Genomic DNA, 20,590 nt, shown 5'->3' with positions numbered 1-20,590 from the left:
TGGGCTGGGATGGGCCCCGGGATGCCGAGGCCTGCGTTCCTATTGCCCTGACAACACCGCCCTGCGTTGGGAACAGAGTGGAAAGGGCCGGTGCTCCCACTCAACTGGCCACCCCCTCCCCCCAGCCAGGGCCACCGGCCTCTGCCACACTGACCATGGAGAAGCCGAAGAAGGCAGCGAGGCTGGCGCTGAAGCGGACCTGGTGGGAGATGGCTGAGGATGGGGAGCTGGGCTGGCTGCTGGCCCCCTCGGCCAAGAAGATGCGGCTGCAGAAGAACGAGGTCGAGCCCACCAGCCACGGCTTCTCCTGCGAGCTGGAGCAGCTGCAGGGGAAGTACGTGCTGCTCAACCCCTGGGCCGAGGCTGCCAAGGAGAAGCCACCCGGCAAGCAGGGTAGGTAGAGCGGGCGAGGGGGGCCCTCCCCACGCTCCGCACTGCCACGACTCACCGCCCCTCTCCCTGCAGGCAGCCGCCATGCCGCAGGGGAACGGGGGGACGGGGTCCCCATGCCCCAGAAGGTGCTCTTCCCCGTGGAGCGCCTCTCCATGAAGTGGGAGCGGATCTACCAGGTCGGCGCCGGGCTGGAGAACCTGGGGAACACCTGCTTCCTCAACTCCACGGTGCAGTGCCTGACCCACACGCCGCCGCTCGCCAACTACCTGCTCTCCAAGGAGCACAGCCGCAGCTGTGAGTAGGGAGGCCCGGCTCGGCAGGCAGCAGGGCTGGGGCAGGGGTGCCAGTGGGAGGAGGAGCGCCTGCCTGTCCTGTTGCCAGTGCTGCGCTCAGCACCCCTGCATCTGGCTCCGGCAGTGGGGCGCCATGTCCTGTCGTTAACGCCCTGTCTTCTCCTCTCCTGCTCCAGGTGACCAAGGAGGCTTTTGCATGATGTGCCTCATGGAGAAGCACACAATTGAGGCTTTTGCCAACAGCGGCAAGACAATAAAGCCGATATCCTTCATCCGAGACCTCAAGAGTAAGGACGGCTGCCTTCCCCTCCCCCTGGTAGCCATGCAGGAGAGCAGTGGCTAATGCAGGAGCGTAGCCTTTGAGATGGGGGCAGGTCTTGGCAGACGGCTCTTCTGAGATGACTCCCTGAGCCTGCCAGGGGCTGGCGCCTTCAAGGGCCACTTGGGGCTTTCCGGCAAGAGTCTGATGTCTGGTTTGGTTTGAGGGGGCTCAACCCCCACAGTCCCTGCCCCAAGGAAGGGAGGGAAGGCCTGCATCATGCAGCACGTGCTGGGGCTGATTCTTCCCTCTCCTGCAGATATTGCCCAGCACATCCTCTTCAGGAGACAGGAGGATGCGCACGAGTTCCTGTGTCACACCGTCGATGCCATGCAGAAGGCCTGCTTGAAAGGCTGTACCACGTACGTGGGGCCTCTGATGGCCCATCGCTGCTCTTCCCCACTGTCCCTTCACTGGTCCCCTGCACCCACAGGAGGGGCCTGTGGGGTGAATGTGTCCCCCAGGTCAGACTCATAGAGGGAGCCGCTGGTTCCAGGGACCTTGAGTGGGTGGCCCAGCTCCCTGCCCCTCTGTGACACAGCTCTGGGCTGTTGTCTGCCTTCTCCCTTCTCCTGACTCCTCCACCATAGCAGAGCTGTGGTCCTGTCCCCAAATCCCGAGGCTGCTATGGGTTTGGATCCTGTCCCAATTGCTGAGGAATACAGGCGTGCCCGCTAGTTCAGCCCCAGCGCTGTGGCCAGGGCTGAGCCGCTTTCCTGTGGGCTCTCCGTCCCGGGAAGCCTGCGTTGCCTCCGTCTGCAGTGCCCAGCTCTGAGCTCCAGCCAGGAGTTTCTGCTCCTTCTCAAGGAAGGTGTGCATCGGAGCCTGGTGCCACCCCTCGAGCTGCGGCACTGGGAGAGCAGGCTGGCAGCAGCTGCGACTTCCCTCTGCCCTTGGAGCTCTGCAGCCCATCCGCTGGCCAGAGTGCACAGGGGAGCTGTCCCGAGGACACAGGGGTGGCCCGCGGGTGTGGCCATGGCGGAGGGGTGGTGTGAGATCTGGTGCTGTTATCTCCAGGTTGGATCGCGAGACCCAGGCCACGACGCTGGTTCACCAGGTCTTTGGCGGTTACCTGCGGTCCCGTGGTGAGTGCTGGCTGCCAGGTCCTGGGCCTGCGACTCTCAGGGCTGCTGTTGCCCCGAGAGCCTTGCGGTAAAAAATCTCTTGGGAAAGTGGCGAAGCATGCGTAACGTACCCAGAGCTGCAGCCGGTCAGTCTGGCAGTGCCTGCAGCTCGTGACCCCTGTTGTGGCGATGGAAAAAGCCGTTGGCCGTGGGTCTCCAGCTCATTGCCACTGATAGAGGAACCCCTGTTGCCAGCTCTCTAGCAACAACCGCTGTCCCAGCGGAATTGCCAGCCTTCCTCCTTGCCAGGCTGTGAATCCTGGTGCTCACCTCCCAGAGCCCAAATGCAGAGAGGGGGAATATTGCAGCTGCCTGCGCTGTGCTGGGGTGGTGGCGGGTGCAGGTGTTGTGCCAGGCTGTGCTCATTGCTCGCTCTTTTGCAGTGAAGTGCTTGGCGTGCAAGAGCGTCTCGGACACGTACGACCCTTACCTGGACCTGCCGCTGGAGATCGGGGTACTGGGGCAGGGTTGGGCATGGGAAGGAGCTCTGCTCTCGTGGGGGGACGTTCCTGCACCTGCACCATTACTGCTCTTAAGGCTCCTTAACCGGCCAGCGTCAAGGCACGGTGCAGGCGAGAGGGAAGCCGCTTCCATTGTGGCGCTGCCTTCTCTCTCTGGCAGAGCAGTGCCCGTTGCCTGAGCGTGGGCCACGACTCCTGCGTTGAGGCTCTGTGGTGTGGGGGGCAGTGCCGCCGTCCCTTACAGCGTGCTGGCCGGTGCCTAGCTGGTGGCAGGCTCACAGGTGTGGTGTAGCCTGTGGCCCTGTGCTCATGCTCTGTGCTATCTCTCGGGGCCAGTGTCTCGGCGGGGAGCTGGGCTGTCGTGTGGACAGGCCACTCATGCCCTGACCTCTCCTCTGCCCTTGCAGGAAGCCGCAAACCTAGTGCAGGCGCTGGAGCTGTTTGTGAAGCCAGACCTGCTGGGCGGGGAGAACGCCTACATGTGTGCCCAGTGAGTGTGTGGGGCTGTGGGCGGGAAGGGGCCCGTGGGTGTGCTGGTGGGAAGCAGGCGGAAAGCCTGCTCCAGTAAGGGAGGGCTTCTCTACCTGCTCCGTGGCTAAACTGTGAGGCACGTGGCCACGGAAGCCTGCAATGAAGCCTGCCTCTCCTCAGCTCCCTCCTCTGGTGGGAAGGGCAGGGGCCAGCAGACACGGCCACAAGCAGGTGCCCTGGAGCGGTGCCCGCTGTCAGCAGGGTCCCTGCCGTGGGGTGTGCCGCTTGGCCAGGGCTGGCATTGTCCGGGTGGTGGATCAGCTTGAATAGCTCGAGCTCTTGCTGCGCAGATGCAAGAAGAAAGTGACGGCCAGCAAGGGCTTCACCATCCACCGAGCCTCCAACGTTCTCACCATCTCGCTGAAGCGCTTTGCCGACTTTGGTGGAGGCAAACTCACAAAGGTGAGTGCTCGGCAATCCAGAGCGGGGGCTGTCTCCTGGCCCGAGGCTCTGCTGCCCAAAGCAGGGTGGGAGGCGATCCAGTGCAAGCTCTGCCGCAGTCCTGCTGACCTTCCCCAGCTGTGCGGCACAGAGGGAGTTTGGCTCATCCTGGCATCTTCCTCACCGTGCACTCGGCCTGGCGAGAGCGGGTCCCCCTCCCTTGAAAGGTGGGATCTGCAGGACGGCTGAGCTGCCCTTGCTCTAGCAAGAAAGCCATCTGCTGTGCAGGCTCCTGAGACATCCTCTCTCTGCAGGACGTGGGGTACCCCGAGTTCTTCAACCTCCGCCCTTACATGTCTCAGAAGAATGGGGATCCTGTCCTGTACGGGCTCTACGCGGTGCTGGTGCACTCTGGGTACAGCTGCCACGCCGGGCACTACTACTGCTTCGTGAAGGTGAGCCCGGGGAGCTCTCTTGGCACCCCGTCTGGGCTGGGGGCTGGTGGGTGCTCACGGGTCCCTGTAATGTGCAGAAAGGAGGGTGCTGAGCAGAGGTGCGTGGTGTGGAGCACTGGATCAGGTGTGCTGCACAGGCTGTGCTCCGCTGCAGGAAGCGTGGAGGTCTGCTCTCCCAGAGTCCCCTTGCCTGCCCTGGGCCGCCTGTGGGTTTTGGGGAGAGGAGCTCTGCCGACGGGCACTGTTCCTGCTGCTCTTCATGCCAGGAGTGTCGCCGCTCACAGTCAGACCCCATTCTCTCTTCTCCTTCTGCAGGCCAGCAATGGGCAGTGGTATAAAATGAACGATGAGCGGGTCCACCCCAGCAGCACCGAAGAGGTCCTCAAAGAGCAGGCCTACGTGCTGTTCTACCTGAGGTGAGAGCGCCCTGTGTCTTGCGGCCCCTCTTCCCCCTGCTCTCAGCATTGGGCACGGGGCTGGTAACACGTGCCTGGGTGTGGGACGGAGCTTGGCCCAAGTAGCCCCAAAGCCTGTGTGCACGTGCTGGCTCGGAGCAGGGTGGCGGGGAGAGGTCCAGCTCCTTGTCAGGATTTTGCTGTAGATCAAGAGCGGTTCATCTCCTCGGAGCTTCTGGCTCCTGTTGCTTGTGTGCATCTCCGACGAGAGCGCTCTCGTCGCTCGAACCCTCGCAGTTAACACCTGCACTTCTCTGCCTTCACCAGAACCCCCAGCCCCAGGAAGAGCTCGCAGGGGCCCACGGCCAAAGCTGCCTCCAGCCTGCCTGGCTCCACTCAGGTCAAGACAACTGTGACCAGCAGGGCCCTGTCTTCACTGCTGACGGGCCAGGTGAGTCCTTAAGGCTGCTCTCAGCCAGCGCTCCTGGGAGCTGGGAGCTGCTGCCCCTCTGTCTGCTCTGCGAGGGCGGGTGGCTGCAGCTCCGCAGGGAGGCAGGCGCACTGCTCCGAACGGGCAGGTGCGAGGGAGGACGGTTGACAGGAGGGATCCTACTGAGCCAAGGGTCCCTGAGCGTGCCTGGCAAGGCATGGGGAGGGACGTATCCCTCTGTGTCCTTGGCTCCTTGAATGCTCTCCTCCCTGAACCTCTGTCCTTCTGTTTCTCTAGAGACCACACATGCTGCTGGGGAAGAAGCTGCCGGGGCCAAAGGAGGTCAGAGCCCCTGTGGCCCGCAGTACATCTGGGGCAGGGCTGGAGCCGCCCAACAGAACCGCTCCGCCAAAGGCACCTGCTTTTTCTCCGTCACCCAGGCTGCTCCTCAAAGCCACCCCCATGGCCACAGCTCTGCCCAATGGTGCAGCGCGGACACCCAAGGAGTCGCTCTCCTTCCCGCAGCTGCCTCCCACGCCCAGAGCAGCTCAAGGCTTCTGCAACACCAGCAGGGCAGGCGCGGCCAAAGCGGAGCTGCCCCGGCAGAGCTCCTGCGAGCACAAGCAGCCACCTGTGTCACCCAAGGCGCTGCTGGAGCCCAGCCACAGCCAGGAGCCTGGGGGCAGTGGGGACAACACCGGGACCCTCAAGAGGGTCTCTTGCAGCAGCGGTGCTCCCAGGCCAGTGCCCGGCGCAGCGGGGAATCTGGCCAAGGTGTCCCAGAAGGCCAGCAGCAGTCTTGGCATCTTCTGCACCTCTCGGGAAACAGGCTGTGGCACGGACCTCCCTGCTGGCCCCGGCGGCGAGCCGGCTGCTCCCAAAAACTCCGAGCCAGCAAAACGGAAATCCTGCCTGTTGGCCAGCGCCATGTCACCGCCACCGGCCAAGGTGCTGGTGCTCTCTGCGTTGTGGCTAAACCCCAGCCAACAGCCAAAGCCCACGCAGCCACTTGCTCACTCCTCTCCCCTCCCACTGGGATGGGGAGGAGAATCGGAAAAAACACAAAACTTTTCGTTGACATAAGAACAGTTTAATAAAGAAGTAAAATAAAATAAAATCATGACAATAATAATAAAAAATATACTAACATGAACAGTAGTAACTGTATTTAAATGGAGCATAGCAAAGAGAGAGAGCAAGAAAACCCAAGAAAAGACAAGTGATGCATAGGGCAGTTGCCCACCACCTACTGACCGATTCCAGAGCAGTGATGCACCCCTCCTGGCCAAATCCCCCCAGTTTCTCTACTGACCATGATGTTCTACGACCCTTTCACCAGCTGGGGTCAGCTCTCCTGGCCATGCTCCCTCCCAGCTTCTTCTGCGCCTGCTGGCTGGCGGAGCAGGGGAAACAAAAACTCCTTGACCTAGGATAAGTGCTCCTTAGCTCTCCTGGTTTGAGCTAAACCAGAACTAATTCTCTTCAGTGATTTTACTGTTCAGTTTAGTCTCTTCTAACTGCACTTTCTGAAATCAATAGTATGTTTTTCCAGACAGTGCCTGCTTCCTAGCAGTGAAAACGCTTGTTGTTCACAGTCACTACCGAGGAATGGTATGCAGAAAGGCTCTTGCTTATACGTGCTCTGTCTGCATCAGACGTTGCCTCTCACTACCGCACGGGGACTGCAGGGCAGCACACAGGACAGGCAGCACAGCCACCTCCAAATCCCCGCTGCCTCCCTGTTGGGGGAGCATCAAAATCTGCAGCTGTCCCAAAGCCCTTGAACTCTCCTGGTTTTGCAGAGCACGGTCTGCCAAGGCCTCAGCACGGTGGGAGTCTGGCACTGAGGTTCTTGCTGGTGTGACTCTGCTGATGCCAGTGTCTGCCCCACGATACGCAGCTCCTCTCCAGCCATCTGCCTCAGCAGAGAGCAAATCCTGGGGGGAGCAGCTGGCAGCAGAGGTGCGGGCTCCCCCAGCTCCTGCCAGGGGTTGGGGACATGCTCCCACCCCCTTCCCAGCAAGTCCCTGTGGGCATGGCCCTGAGACTGAACCCATCCCTAAGCCGGACCTGACCAAACTCCAGATTCACTCTAGAGTGGTGGTACCTCAAAATTCTTGGATGGAGGACCTGCTACGTACATTTGTCCATGGGGATTCACTAAATCCAAGCCTACTGCTGAAGCCATTACTCATAGGGGTTGTTCCATGTCGTGGCCATTGCTTGTCTCGGGAACAGACAGGAAAGCTCTGGATGACAAAAGCTGTCAGGACACTCTCCAGAAACAGAAGACCAGTGCTAGAAGATCCCCATCCCCTAATTGCATAGAAATAATTCCAGCTTAATGAAATCATTGTTGAAAATAGAACACACAGAACAGCATCCACCAGCAAAACTCTTTCAGTGGTGGTTTTAGCTGCTGCAGAGCTGATGACCTTACCTTCACTGTCTCAGGACCAAAAAAACCCACAAGTGACAAACAGGAACTCCTCTCTACCTAGCCTTATAGGTAGAATTGCTCAGCCTACAGCTCTGGAGGCACAGACCAGCCTAGACTTAGATCCTGAGTCTACCTACTCAATGACCTGTCCAGAAAGTCCAATTATAATTACCTTTGAAAGAGGAGGGAACTGGGTGGGGAAGAAAGGAAGGAAAAAAAATTGCTGGGAAGACAATGGAAGTATAGGCACACAATTAAAAGAGGAAGGAGCCGAGGTATCCTGAAGGCCAGCTCAGCCCAGCTCCCTTTTGCTGGTGAAAAGCTGTGCAGCTTGGAGGAAAAAAGCATACTTTGGTGCTGGGATGCACACAAATGCCTGAGTTCTGTCCTGAAACAGCAGAAAAACCTGGACACGGCTGCTTTTCACTTTCTTCCTATCTGCATGCATCTTTGACTTCTATGTTTCCCTGAAGTCCTCCCAGACTACCAGGGATGTGGCCTCTGTCCAGTTCATGTGCCATGGGGAGAAACAGGGTTTGACCATGAAGGGGGCAGCAAGTATCTGTGTCTGCAGAGGGAAAGGGGCAGCCACACCTCAGCTTCAGAGATGCCCAAAGCTGCCCAGAGCCCCAGAAGCCCCTGGCACTCCGGCCTTTCCTTGGCCCTGAAAGCCTGCAGGGCCTGCCAGCGCCGAAGATCCCCGGGGACAGGAGCCAAGGACAGTGGCCAGCCCCGTGGAGAGAGTAAGGGGGGCTCCGTCCTTCCTTTGGCCACAGGAAGATGTCCTTGGCCACGCCGGGACAGGCCACGTCTCCTCCCCATCACCCAGGGGAAGGTGAGGCCTGAGGAAGACCCTGGGCGCTGGGCTCAGCACGGGCGGTGTGACGAGGCAAGGCCTGGCCGATGCCAGTGGCTCCGTCACGCAGCTCCTGCTGCCCGGGGCTGTGGCCGGAGCACAGACAGAGCCGCCTTTTGGGACTTGACCATGCAGAGCAAGCCCAGGGCAGCTCCCCTCCTGTCCCCCTCCCTCCCTGAGCAGGCCCAGGCCCCCAAGCGGACCGAGGGCGGGCAGAGCTGTGCCCACCCCTGCGCTGCGGCAGGCCCCGCTCCAGGGAAATGGCCCTTCCTGAAGGCCGCCTCCGCAGGCCCCACGTCCTGGCTGGCTGAGGAGCTGCTGAGGTGAGGAGAGGCCTGGGGGCCAGAGGGGGCAGAGGCCGAGGGGCCTGAAGAGAAATGGAGGAGAGACAGGCTGGGGGCAGCTGGGGACAGGGACAGGGACAGGGACAGGAACAGGGACAGGAATAGGAACAGGGACAGGACCAGGACTAGGGGTGCTGCAGGAGCAGGTAACTCCCAGCGTGGCTGGGCCTTGGGGGAGGGACCTGGAGACCGCAGGGCCCACAGGCCCTGTCATGGCCCAGTTCTCCAGCCCTGGGCCTGAGTGCTCAGCCCCAGGGACAGCCCCACAAGCAGGGTCAGAGCAGCTCCTGCTGCTGCCCCCAGGGTCGCCAGCCCCCCGCCAGCCCTGAGCCAGCCTGCAGGTGTGTGAGCCGGGGTGAGGTGGAGGAGCCTGGAAAACAATTCATGGACGAGGCGAGGGAAGAAGGTGCAGCCTGTGTGGCACCTGGGGTTCACTGACCCCCTCAGTTTCACGTCTGGATCAGCGCTGGCCTTGGGCATGGACTAACCTCAGTTGAAGGCAGGAATTCTCTTTACTAATCCTGGGTGCTCGAGGGCTCTTCCTGCCCTCTCCTGCCCGGTGTGACCCGAGCACATGACTGCCCTGCCTGCTCCTGCCCTGCTGCTTTGGGACCTCATGGTGAAAAGGAGAGAAGGACTCGTGTCGTTAGGGGGTCTCTTGGGGTGCCCTGGGTTTGCTTTGCTGCTCACTTCTGTACCGTTTCCTGGGCTATTCACCGTGTGGGTGCCTAGAGAGGCAAATGAGGCCCTGAACGAAGTTTCCTACAGTAAAACACGCTTCCTTTTTCTCACTGGTAACAGCCTGAAAGATCGATGCTGAAGCAGCACGTGCCTCTTGTGACAACACGTGACAAGAGATGGTTGTGTTCAGTTAATCCTTAGTAGCTTTGGGCATAGGAAAACAGTAGAGCAATGTTACTGTGTGGGCACCACGGATGTGGTTGTCTGGATTTCTGCGTATTTGTGACTGATCTTTCTTGTTTCTTTTAGACAAGAAAATCTTGATATGTACTGCCAAGGACAGAACAAAATGCGCAGAATTGATAAAGCAAGAGGTGCCAATCAAGGAGGGTGTGCAGGTTAGCACTAGTTTTAAATTGTCTCGACTGTGTTCCAGCTAAAAGCCTTGCCTTAAACGATTGAAACGAGCTGAACCGTTGGATATTTTTCAGTAGTGCACAATTCTATATTGCTTCGGACTTTACCAGCCATACTCATGGACTGTGGGCCTGTATGGCAGTGAGCCCAGAAGAGGAATTGAGGAAAAAAATGTGTGATTTTCCAAAATTCTTATGGGATAGAAGGCCACAGCTGGCTGCACACAGGTAGGAATACACAAAAATGGGCAGCGTCACTCAGAATGAGGAAAAGCGGTGTGGGCACAGCCGTAGTGTGACAGTTGTCACGACCCTGAGCAGCACAGCATGGATTTTTCAGGCAGCAAGGCTGGATGCCACTGTGGGTGAACAGCTCTTCCCGAGCACGGAAATGGGCTCTGCGACTTGGTCTCCACCTGGGACTCCCTGAGCCTGACCCAGAAGAAGAGCCTAAACCAGAGGTACAAGATGGGCTGTGAGTGCAAGGTGAGCAGCCGGGCTGCCCCTGCCATGGTAACCCATGTTAGCACACAATGAAGGTCACGGACCCCAAGCGGCCACGCCCTGACAGGCCCTGCCCCCTTGCCACTGCAGCCAAGACGCAAGCGCGGCTTTGCCCTCAGTCCACATCGGGACGTGGAGTGTGGCAGACGTGGAGGGAAGGAGTGAAGTCAGGGGGTTGTGGGGAGGGAGTCGAGTCGAGTGAGCGCGACCGCAGCGGAGGGCAGGAGCAGTGCTGTCCCCGTCCCTTGCCAGGAGAGGCGCGGCAGGAGTTTGCATCGCGCAGGCAAGTGGCAGTCGGCTCTTGAAGGCGGCTACACGTGGGCACAGCGGTGGGGACCCGGATGGTGACTGCGGTGGGATGGGCTGGGATGGGCCCCGGGATGCCGAGGCCTGCGTTCCTATTGCCCTGACAACACCGCCCTGCGTTGGGAACAGAGTGGAAAGGGCCGGTGCTCCCACTCAACTGGCCACCCCCTCCCCCCAGCCAGGGCCACCGGCCTCTGCCACACTGACCATGGAGAAGCCGAAGAAGGCAGCGAGGCTGGCGCTGAAGCGGACCTGGTGGGAGATGGCTGAGGATGGGGAGCTGGGCTGGCTGCTGGCCCCCTCGGCCAAGAAGATGCGGCTGCAGAAGAACGAGGTCGAGCCCACCAGCCACGGCTTCTCCTGCGAGCTGGAGCAGCTGCAGGGGAAGTACGTGCTGCTCAACCCCTGGGCCGAGGCTGCCAAGGAGAAGCCACCCGGCAAGCAGGGTAGGTAGAGCGGGCGAGGGGGGCCCTCCCCACGCTCCGCACTGCCACGACTCACCGCCCCTCTCCTTGCAGGCAGCCGCCATGCCGCAGGGGAACGGGGGGACGGGGTCCCCATGCCCCAGAAGGTGCTCTTCCCCGTGGAGCGCCTCTCCATGAAGTGGGAGCGGATCTACCAGGTCGGCGCCGGGCTGGAGAACCTGGGGAACACCTGCTTCCTCAACTCCACGGTGCAGTGCCTGACCCACACGCCGCCGCTCGCCAACTACCTGCTCTCCAAGGAGCACAGCCGCAGCTGTGAGTAGGGAGGCCCGGCTCGGCAGGCAGCAGGGCTGGGGCAGGGGTGCCAGTGGGAGGAGGAGCGCCTGCCTGTCCTGTTGCCAGTGCTGCGCTCAGCACCCCTGCATCTGGCTCCGGCAGTGGGGCGCCATGTCCTGTCGTTAACGCCCTGTCTTCTCCTCTCCTGCTCCAGGTGACCAAGGAGGCTTTTGCATGATGTGCCTCATGGAGAAGCACACAATTGAGGCTTTTGCCAACAGCGGCAAGACAATAAAGCCGATATCCTTCATCCGAGACCTCAAGAGTAAGGACGGCTGCCTTCCCCTCCCCCTGGTAGCCATGCAGGAGAGCAGTGGCTAATGCAGGAGCGTAGCCTTTGAGATGGGGGCAGGTCTTGGCAGACGGCTCTTCTGAGATGACTCCCTGAGCCTGCCAGGGGCTGGCGCCTTCAAGGGCCACTTGGGGCTTTCCGGCAAGAGTCTGATGTCTGGTTTGGTTTGAGGGGGCTCAACCCCCACAGTCCCTGCCCCAAGGAAGGGAGGGAAGGCCTGCATCATGCAGCACGTGCTGGGGCTGATTCTTCCCTCTCCTGCAGATATTGCCCAGCACATCCTCTTCAGGAGACAGGAGGATGCGCACGAGTTCCTGTGTCACACCGTCGATGCCATGCAGAAGGCCTGCTTGAAAGGCTGTACCACGTACGTGGGGCCTCTGATGGCCCATCGCTGCTCTTCCCCACTGTCCCTTCACTGGTCCCCTGCACCCACAGGAGGGGCCTGTGGGGTGAATGTGTCCCCCAGGTCAGACTCATAGAGGGAGCCGCTGGTTCCAGGGACCTTGAGTGGGTGGCCCAGCTCCCTGCCCCTCTGTGACACAGCTCTGGGCTGTTGTCTGCCTTCTCCCTTCTCCTGACTCCTCCACCATAGCAGAGCTGTGGTCCTGTCCCCAAATCCCGAGGCTGCTATGGGTTTGGATCCTGTCCCAATTGCTGAGGAATACAGGCGTGCCCGCTAGTTCAGCCCCAGCGCTGTGGCCAGGGCTGAGCCGCTTTCCTGTGGGCTCTCCGTCCCGGGAAGCCTGCGTTGCCTCCGTCTGCAGTGCCCAGCTCTGAGCTCCAGCCAGGAGTTTCTGCTCCTTCTCAAGGAAGGTGTGCATCGGAGCCTGGTGCCACCCCTCGAGCTGCGGCACTGGGAGAGCAGGCTGGCAGCAGCTGCGACTTCCCTCTGCCCTTGGAGCTCTGCAGCCCATCCGCTGGCCAGAGTGCACAGGGGAGCTGTCCCGAGGACACAGGGGTGGCCCGCGGGTGTGGCCATGGCGGAGGGGTGGTGTGAGATCTGGTGCTGTTATCTCCAGGTTGGATCGCGAGACCCAGGCCACGACGCTGGTTCACCAGGTCTTTGGCGGTTACCTGCGGTCCCGTGGTGAGTGCTGGCTGCCAGGTCCTGGGCCTGCGACTCTCAGGGCTGCTGTTGCCCCGAGAGCCTTGCGGTAAAAAATCTCTTGGGAAAGTGGCGAAGCATGCGTAACGTACCCAGAGCTGCAGCCGGTCAGTCTGGCAGTGCCTGCAGCTCGTGACCCCTGTTGTGGCGATGGAAAAAGCCGTTGGCCGTGGGTCTCCAGCTCATTGCCACTGATAGAGGAACCCCTGTTGCCAGCTCTCTAGCAACAACCGCTGTCCCAGCGGAATTGCCAGCCTTCCTCCTTGCCAGGCTGTGAATCCTGGTGCTCACCTCCCAGAGCCCAAATGCAGAGAGGGGGAATATTGCAGCTGCCTGCGCTGTGCTGGGGTGGTGGCGGGTGCAGGTGTTGTGCCAGGCTGTGCTCATTGCTCGCTCTTTTGCAGTGAAGTGCTTGGCGTGCAAGAGCGTCTCGGACACGTACGACCCTTACCTGGACCTGCCGCTGGAGATCGGGGTACTGGGGCAGGGTTGGGCATGGGAAGGAGCTCTGCTCTCGTGGGGGGACGTTCCTGCACCTGCACCATTACTGCTCTTAAGGCTCCTTAACCGGCCAGCGTCAAGGCACGGTGCAGGCGAGAGGGAAGCCGCTTCCATTGTGGCGCTGCCTTCTCTCTCTGGCAGAGCAGTGCCCGTTGCCTGAGCGTGGGCCACGACTCCTGCGTTGAGGCTCTGTGGTGTGGGGGGCAGTGCCGCCGTCCCTTACAGCGTGCTGGCCGGTGCCTAGCTGGTGGCAGGCTCACAGGTGTGGTGTAGCCTGTGGCCCTGTGCTCATGCTCTGTGTTATCTCTCGGGGCCAGTGTCTCGGCGGGGAGCTGGGCTGTCGTGTGGACAGGCCACTCATGCCCTGACCTCTCCTCTGCCCTTGCAGGAAGCCGCAAACCTAGTGCAGGCGCTGGAGCTGTTTGTGAAGCCAGACCTGCTGGGCGGGGAGAACGCCTACATGTGTGCCCAGTGAGTGTGTGGGGCTGTGGGCGGGAAGGGGCCCGTGGGTGTGCTGGTGGGAAGCAGGCGGAAAGCCTGCTCCAGTAAGGGAGGGCTTCTCTACCTGCTCCGTGGCTAAACTGTGAGGCACGTGGCCACGGAAGCCTGCAATGAAGCCTGCCTCTCCTCAGCTCCCTCCTCTGCTCCTCTGGTGGGAAGGGCAGGGGCCAGCAGACACGGCCACAAGCAGGTGCCCTGGAGCGGTGCCCGCTGTCAGCAGGGTCCCTGCCGTGGGGTGTGCCGCTTGGCCAGGGCTGGCATTGTCCGGGTGGTGGATCAGCTTGAATAGCTCGAGCTCTTGCTGCGCAGATGCAAGAAGAAAGTGACGGCCAGCAAGGGCTTCACCATCCACCGAGCCTCCAACGTTCTCACCATCTCGCTGAAGCGCTTTGCCGACTTTGGTGGAGGCAAACTCACAAAGGTGAGTGCTCGGCAATCCAGAGCGGGGGCTGTCTCCTGGCCCGAGGCTCTGCTGCCCAAAGCAGGGTGGGAGGCGATCCAGTGCAAGCTCTGCCGCAGTCCTGCTGACCTTCCCCAGCTGTGCGGCACAGAGGGAGTTTGGCTCATCCTGGCATCTTCCTCACCGTGCACTCGGCCTGGCGAGAGCGGGTCCCCCTCCCTTGAAAGGTGGGATCTGCAGGACGGCTGAGCTGCCCTTGCTCTAGCAAGAAAGCCATCTGCTGTGCAGGCTCCTGAGACATCCTCTCTCTGCAGGACGTGGGGTACCCCGAGTTCTTCAACCTCCGCCCTTACATGTCTCAGAAGAATGGGGATCCTGTCCTGTACGGGCTCTACGCGGTGCTGGTGCACTCTGGGTACAGCTGCCACGCCGGGCACTACTACTGCTTCGTGAAGGTGAGCCCGGGGAGCTCTCTTGGCACCCCGTCTGGGCTGGGGGCTGGTGGGTGCTCACGGGTCCCTGTAATGTGCAGAAAGGAGGGTGCTGAGCAGAGGTGCGTGGTGTGGAGCACTGGATCAGGTGTGCTGCACAGGCTGTGCTCCGCTGCAGGAAGCGTGGAGGTCTGCTCTCCCAGAGTCTCCTTGCCTGCCCTGGGCCGCCTGTGGGTTTTGGGGAGAGGAGCTCTGCCGACGGGCACTGTTCCTGCTGCTCTTCATGCCAGGAGTGTCGCCGCTCACAGTCAGACCCCATTCTCTCTTCTCCTTCTGCAGGCCAGCAATGGGCAGTGGTATAAAATGAACGATGAGCGGGTCCACCCCAGCAGCACCGAAGAGGTCCTCAAAGAGCAGGCCTACGTGCTGTTCTACCTGAGGTGAGAGCGCCCTGTGTCTTGCGGCCCCTCTTCCCCCTGCTCTCAGCATTGGGCACGGGGCTGGTAACACGTGCCTGGGTGTGGGACGGAGCTTGGCCCAAGTAGCCCCAAAGCCTGTGTGCACGTGCTGGCTCGGAGCAGGGTGGCGGGGAGAGGTCCAGCTCCTTGTCAGGATTTTGCTGTAGATCAAGAGCGGTTCATCTCCTCGGAGCTTCTGGCTCCTGTTGCTTGTGTGCATCTCCGACGAGAGCGCTCTCGTCGCTCGAACCCTCGCAGTTAACACCTGCACTTCTCTGCCTTCACCAGAACCCCCAGCCCCAGGAAGAGCTCGCAGGGGCCCACGGCCAAAGCTGCCTCCAGCCTGCCTGGCTCCACTCAGGTCAAGACAACTGTGACCAGCAGGGCCCTGTCTTCACTGCTGACGGGCCAGGTGAGTCCTTAAGGCTGCTCTCAGCCAGCGCTCCTGGGAGCTGGGAGCTGCTGCCCCTCTGTCTGCTCTGCGAGGGCGGGTGGCTGCAGCTCCGCAGGGAGGCAGGCGCACTGCTCCGAACGGGCAGGTGCGAGGGAGGACGGTTGACAGGAGGGATCCTACTGAGCCAAGGGTCCCTGAGCGTGCCTGGCAAGGCATGGGGAGGGACGTATCCCTCTGTGTCCTTGGCTCCTTGAATGCTCTCCTCCCTGAACCTCTGTCCTTCTGTTTCTCTAGAGACCACACATGCTGCTGGGGAAGAAGCTGCCGGGGCCAAAGGAGGTCAGAGCCCCTGTGGCCCGCAGTACATCTGGGGCAGGGCTGGAGCCGCCCAACAGAACCGCTCCGCCAAAGGCACCTGCTTTTTCCCCGTCACCCAGGCTGCTCCTCAAAGCCACCCCCATGGCCACAGCTCTGCCCAATGGTGCAGCGCGGACACCCAAGGAGTCGCTCTCCTTCCCGCAGCTGCCTCCCACGCCCAGAGCAGCTCAAGGCTTCTGCAACACCAGCAGGGCAGGCGCGGCCAAAGCGGAGCTGCCCCGGCAGAGCTCCTGCGAGCACAAGCAGCCACCTGTGTCACCCAAGGCGCTGCTGGAGCCCAGCCACAGCCAGGAGCCTGGGGGCAGTGGGGACAACACCGGGACCCTCAAGAGGGTCTCTTGCAGCAGCGGTGCTCCCAGGCCAGTGCCCGGCGCAGCGGGGAAGCTGGCCAAGGTGTCCCAGAAGGCCAGCAGCAGTCTTGGCATCTTCTGCACCTCTCGGGAAACAGGCTGTGGCACGGACCTCCCTGCTGGCCCCGGCGGCGAGCCGGCTGCTCCCAAAAACTCCGAGCCAGCAAAACGGAAATCCTGCCTGTTGGCCAGCGCCATGTCACCGCCACCGGCCAAGGTGCTGGTGCTCTCTGCGTTGTGGCTAAACCCCAGCCAACAGCCAAAGCCCACGCAGCCACTTGCTCACTCCTCTCCCCTCCCACTGGGATGGGGAGGAGAATCGGAAAAAACACAAAACTTTTCGTTGACATAAGAACAGTTTAATAAAGAAGTAAAATAAAATAAAATCATGACAATAATAATAAAAAATATACTAACATGAACAGTAGTAACTGTATTTAAATGGAGCATAGCAAAGAGAGAGAGCAAGAAAACCCAAGAAAAGACAAGTGATGCATAGGGCAGTTGCCCACCACCTACTGACCGATTCCAGAGCAGTGATGCGCCCCTCCTGGCCAAATCCCCCCAGTTTCTCTACTGACCATGATGTTCTACGACCCTTTCACCAGTTGGGGTCACCTCTCCTGGCCATGCTCCCTCCCAGCTTCTTCTGCGCCTGCTGGCTGGCGGAGCAGGGGAAACAAAAACTCCTTGACCTAGGATAAGTGCTCCTTAGCTCTCCTGGTTTGAGCTAAACCAGAACTAATTCTCTTCAGTGATTTTACTGTTCAGTTTAGTCTCTTCTAACTGCACTTTCTGAAATCAATAGCATGTTTTTCCAGACAGTGCCTGCTTCCTAGCAGTGAAAACGCTTGTTGTTCACAGTCACTACCGAGGAATGGTATGCAGAAAGGCTCTTGCTTATACGTGCTCTGTCTGCATCAGACGTTGCCTCTCACTACCGCACGGGGACTGCAGGGCAGCACACAGGACAGGCAGCACAGCCACCTCCAAATCCCCGCTGCCTCCCTGTTGGGGGAGCATCAAAATCTGCAGCTGTCCCAAAGCCCTTGAACTCTCCTGGTTTTGCAGAGCACGGTCTGCCAAGGCCTCAGCACGGTGGGAGTCTGGCACTGAGGTTCTTGCTGGTGTGACTCTGCTGATGCCAGTGTCTGCCCCACGATACGCAGCTCCTCTCCAGCCATCTGCCTCAGCAGAGAGCAAATCCTGGGGGGAGCAGCTGGCAGCAGAGGTGCGGGCTCCCCCAGCTCCTGCCAGGGGTTGGGGACATGCTCCCACCCCCTTCCCAGCAAGTCCCTGTGGGCATGGCCCTGAGACTGAACCCATCCCTAAGCCGGACCTGACCAAACTCCAGATTCACTCTAGAGTGGTGGTACCTCAAAATTCTTGGATGGAGGACCTGCTACGTACATTTGTCCATGGGGATTCACTAAATCCAAGCCTACTGCTGAAGCCATTACTCATAGGGGTTGTTCCATGTCGTGGCCATTGCTTGTCTCGGGAACAGACAGGAAAGCTCTGGATGACAAAAGCTGTCAGGACACTCTCCAGAAACAGAAGACCAGTGCTAGAAGATCCCCATCCCCTAATTGCATAGAAATAATTCCAGCTTAATGAAATCATTGTTGAAAATAGAACACACAGAACAGCATCCACCAGCAAAACTCTTTCAGTGGTGGTTTTAGCTGCTGCAGAGCTGATGACCTTACCTTCACTGTCTCAGGACCAAAAAAACCCACAAGTGACAAACAGGAACTCCTCTCTACCTAGCCTTATAGGTAGAATTGCTCAGCCTACAGCTCTGGAGGCACAGACCAGCCTAGACTTAGATCCTGAGTCTACCTACTCAATGACCTGTCCAGAAAGTCCAATTATAATTACCTTTGAAAGAGGAGGGAACTGGGTGGGGAAGAAAGGAAGGAAAAAAAATTGCTGGGAAGACAATGGAAGTATAGGCACACAATTAAAAGAGGAAGGAGCCGAGGTATCCTGAAGGCCAGCTCAGCCCAGCTCCCTTTTGCTGGTGAAAAGCTGTGCAGCTTGGAGGAAAAAAGCATACTTTGGTGCTGGGATGCACACAAATGCCTGAGTTCTGTCCTGAAACAGCAGAAAAACCTGGACACGGCTGCTTTTCACTTTCTTCCTATCTGCATGCATCTTTGACTTCTATGTTTCCCTGAAGTCCTCCCAGACTACCAGGGATGTGGCCTCTGTCCAGTTCATGTGCCATGAGGAGAAACAGGGTTTAACCATGAAGGGGGCAGCAAGTATCTGTGTCTGCAGAGGGAAAGGGGCAGCCACACCTCAGCTTCAGAGATGCCCAAAGCTGCCCAGAGCCCCAGAAGCCCCTGGCACTCCGGCCTTTCCTTGGCCCTGAAAGCCTGCAGGGCCTGCCAGCGCCGAAGATCCCCGGGGACAGGAGCCAAGGACAGTGGCCAGCCCCGTGGAGAGAGTAAGGGGGGCTCCGTCCTTCCTTTGGCCACAGGAAGATGTCCTTGGCCACGCCGGGACAGGCCACGTCTCCTCCCCATCACCCAGGGGAAGGTGAGGCCTGAGGAAGACCCCGGGCGCTGGGCTCAGCACGGGCGGTGTGACGAGGCAAGGCCTGGCCGATGCCAGTGGCTCCGTCACGCAGCTCCTGCTGCCCGGGGCTGTGGCCGGAGCACAGACAGAGCCGCCTTTTGGGACTTGACCATGCAGAGCAAGCCCAGGGCAGCTCCCCTCCTGTCCCCCTCCCTCCCTGAGCAGGCCCAGGCCCCCAAGCGGACCGAGGGCGGGCAGAGCTGTGCCCACCCCTGCGCTGCTGCAGGCCCCGCTCCAGGGAAATGGCCCTTCCTGAAGGCCGCCTCCGCAGGCCCCACGTCCTGGCTGGCTGAGGAGCTGCTGAGGTGAGGAGAGGCCTGGGGGCCAGAGGGGGCAGAGGCCGAGGGGCCTGAAGAGAAATGGAGGAGAGACAGGCTGGGGGCAGCTGGGGACAGGGACAGGGACAGGGACAGGAACAGGGACAGGAATAGGAACAGGGACAGGACCAGGACTAGGGGTGCTGCAGGAGCAGGTAACTCCCAGCGTGGCTGGGCCTTGGGGGAGGGACCTGGAGACCGCAGGGCCCACAGGCCCTGTCATGGCCCAGTTCTCCAGCCCTGGGCCTGAGTGCTCAGCCCCAGGGACAGCCCCACAAGCAGGGTCAGAGCAGCTCCTGCTGCTGCCCCCAGGGTCGCCAGCCCCCCGCCAGCCCTGAGCCAGCCTGCAGGTGTGTGAGCCGGGGTGAGGTGGAGGAGCCTGGAAAACAATTCATGGACGAGGCGAGGGAAGAAGGTGCAGCCTGTGTGGCACCTGGGGTTCACTGACCCCCTCAGTTTCACGTCTGGATCAGCGCTGGCCTTGGGCATGGACTAACCTCAGTTGAAGGCAGGAATTCTCTTTACTAATCCTGGGTGCTCGAGGGCTCTTCCTGCCCTCTCCTGCCCGGTGTGACCCGAGCACATGACTGCCCTGCCTGCTCCTGCCCTGCTGCTTTGGGACCTCATGGTGAAAAGGAGAGAAGGACTCGTGTCGTTAGGGGGTCTCTTGGGGTGCCCTGGGTTTGCTTTGCTGCTCACTTCTGTACCGTTTCCTGGGCTATTCACCGTGTGGGTGCCTAGAGAGGCAAATGAGGCCCTGAACGAAGTTTCCTACAGTAAAACACGCTTCCTTTTTCTCACTGGTAACAGCCTGAAAGATCGATGCTGAAGCAGCACGTGCCTCTTGTGACAACACGTGACAAGAGATGGTTGTGTTCAGTTAATCCTTAGTAGCTTTGGGCATAGGAAAACAGTAGAGCAATGTTACTGTGTGGGCACCACGGATGTGGTTGTCTGGATTTCTGCGTATTTGTGACTGATCTTTCTTGTTTCTTTTAGACAAGAAAATCTTGATATGTACTGCCAAGGACAGAACAAAATGCGCAGAATTGATAAAGCAAGAGGTGCCAATCAAGGAGGGTGTGCAGGTTAGCACTAGTTTTAAATTGTCTCGACTGTGTTCCAGCTAAAAGCCTTGCCTTAAACGATTGAAACGAGCTGAACCGTTGGATATTTTTCAGTAGTGCACAATTCTATATTGCTTCGGACTTTACCAGCCATACTCATGGACTGTGGGCCTGTATGGCAGTGAGCCCAGAAGAGGAATTGAGGAAAAAAATGTGTGATTTTCCAAAATTCTTATGGGATAGAAGGCCACAGCTGGCTGCACACAGGTAGGAATACACAAAAATGGGCAGCGTCACTCAGAATGAGGAAAAGCGGTGTGGGCACAGCCGTAGTGTGACAGTTGTCACGACCCTGAGCAGCACAGCATGGATTTTTCAGGCAGCAAGGCTGGATGCCACTGTGGGTGAACAGCTCTTCCCGAGCACGGAAATGGGCTCTGCGACTTGGTCTCCACCTGGGACTCCCTGAGCCTGACCCAGAAGAAGAGCCTAAACCAGAGGTACAAGATGGGCTGTGAGTGCAAGGTGAGCAGCCGGGCTGCCCCTGCCATGGTAACCCATGTTAGCACACAATGAAGGTCACGGACCCCAAGCGGCCACGCCCTGACAGGCCCTGCCCCCTTGCCACTGCAGCCAAGACGCAAGCGCGGCTTTGCCCTCAGTCCACATCGGGACGTGGAGTGTGGCAGACGTGGAGGGAAGGAGTGAAGTCAGGGGGTT

The 20,590-nt window shown here is 59.8% G+C and overlaps 2 protein-coding genes across 2 annotated transcripts; both read left to right on the top strand.

The window, feature by feature from the left end:
• The first annotated feature begins 155 nt into the window (after positions 1-155).
• Positions 156-10,188, top strand: LOC147413850 (ubiquitin carboxyl-terminal hydrolase 36-like). Its single transcript, XM_086477017.1, has 18 exons — positions 156-384; positions 466-687; positions 863-973; positions 1,265-1,367; positions 2,023-2,090; positions 2,513-2,583; positions 2,998-3,080; positions 3,412-3,523; positions 3,817-3,957; positions 4,273-4,373; positions 4,680-4,803; positions 5,080-5,747; positions 6,585-6,744; positions 7,894-7,965; positions 8,262-8,401; positions 9,413-9,501; positions 9,893-10,005; positions 10,114-10,188. The coding sequence occupies exons 1-18, from the start codon at positions 156-158 to the stop codon at positions 10,186-10,188; spliced, it is 2,682 nt and encodes an 893-aa protein (XP_086333143.1).
• A 349-nt stretch (positions 10,189-10,537) lies between these two features.
• LOC147413849 (ubiquitin carboxyl-terminal hydrolase 36-like) lies at positions 10,538-20,578 on the top strand. The gene is made up of 18 exons (XM_086477016.1): positions 10,538-10,766; positions 10,848-11,069; positions 11,245-11,355; positions 11,647-11,749; positions 12,405-12,472; positions 12,895-12,965; positions 13,380-13,462; positions 13,802-13,913; positions 14,207-14,347; positions 14,663-14,763; positions 15,070-15,193; positions 15,470-16,137; positions 16,975-17,134; positions 18,284-18,355; positions 18,652-18,791; positions 19,803-19,891; positions 20,283-20,395; positions 20,504-20,578. Exons 1-18 carry the CDS (start codon positions 10,538-10,540, stop codon positions 20,576-20,578), a joined length of 2,682 nt encoding a protein of 893 aa, XP_086333142.1.
• The last annotated feature ends 12 nt before the right edge of the window (positions 20,579-20,590 follow it).

Source organism: Leptosomus discolor, chromosome 23 (assembly GCF_034619465.1).
Source record: "Leptosomus discolor isolate bLepDis1 chromosome 23, bLepDis1.hap2, whole genome shotgun sequence".
Classification (NCBI taxonomy): domain Eukaryota; kingdom Metazoa; phylum Chordata; class Aves; order Leptosomiformes; family Leptosomidae; genus Leptosomus; species Leptosomus discolor.
The sequence above is the reverse complement of the archived record's forward strand: the minus strand, read 5'-3'. Positions and strand labels throughout refer to the sequence as shown.

Excerpts from the sequence above, each read along its gene's own strand:
- LOC147413850 (XM_086477017.1), top strand. The coding sequence starts at position 156 with ATGGAGAAGCCGAAGAAGGCAGCGAGGCTGGCGCTGAAGCGGACCTGG. Across the intron at positions 3,081-3,411 it reads AACGCCTACATGTGTGCCCA|ATGCAAGAAGAAAGTGACGG; the intron begins GTGAGTGTGTGG and ends CTTGCTGCGCAG. Across the intron at positions 4,804-5,079 it reads CTTCACTGCTGACGGGCCAG|AGACCACACATGCTGCTGGG; the intron begins GTGAGTCCTTAA and ends CTGTTTCTCTAG.
- LOC147413849 (XM_086477016.1), top strand. The coding sequence starts at position 10,538 with ATGGAGAAGCCGAAGAAGGCAGCGAGGCTGGCGCTGAAGCGGACCTGG. Across the intron at positions 12,966-13,379 it reads ACCTGCCGCTGGAGATCGGG|GAAGCCGCAAACCTAGTGCA; the intron begins GTACTGGGGCAG and ends CTGCCCTTGCAG. Across the intron at positions 18,356-18,651 it reads TGGCCAGCCCCGTGGAGAGA|GCCCAGGCCCCCAAGCGGAC; the intron begins GTAAGGGGGGCT and ends CTCCCTGAGCAG.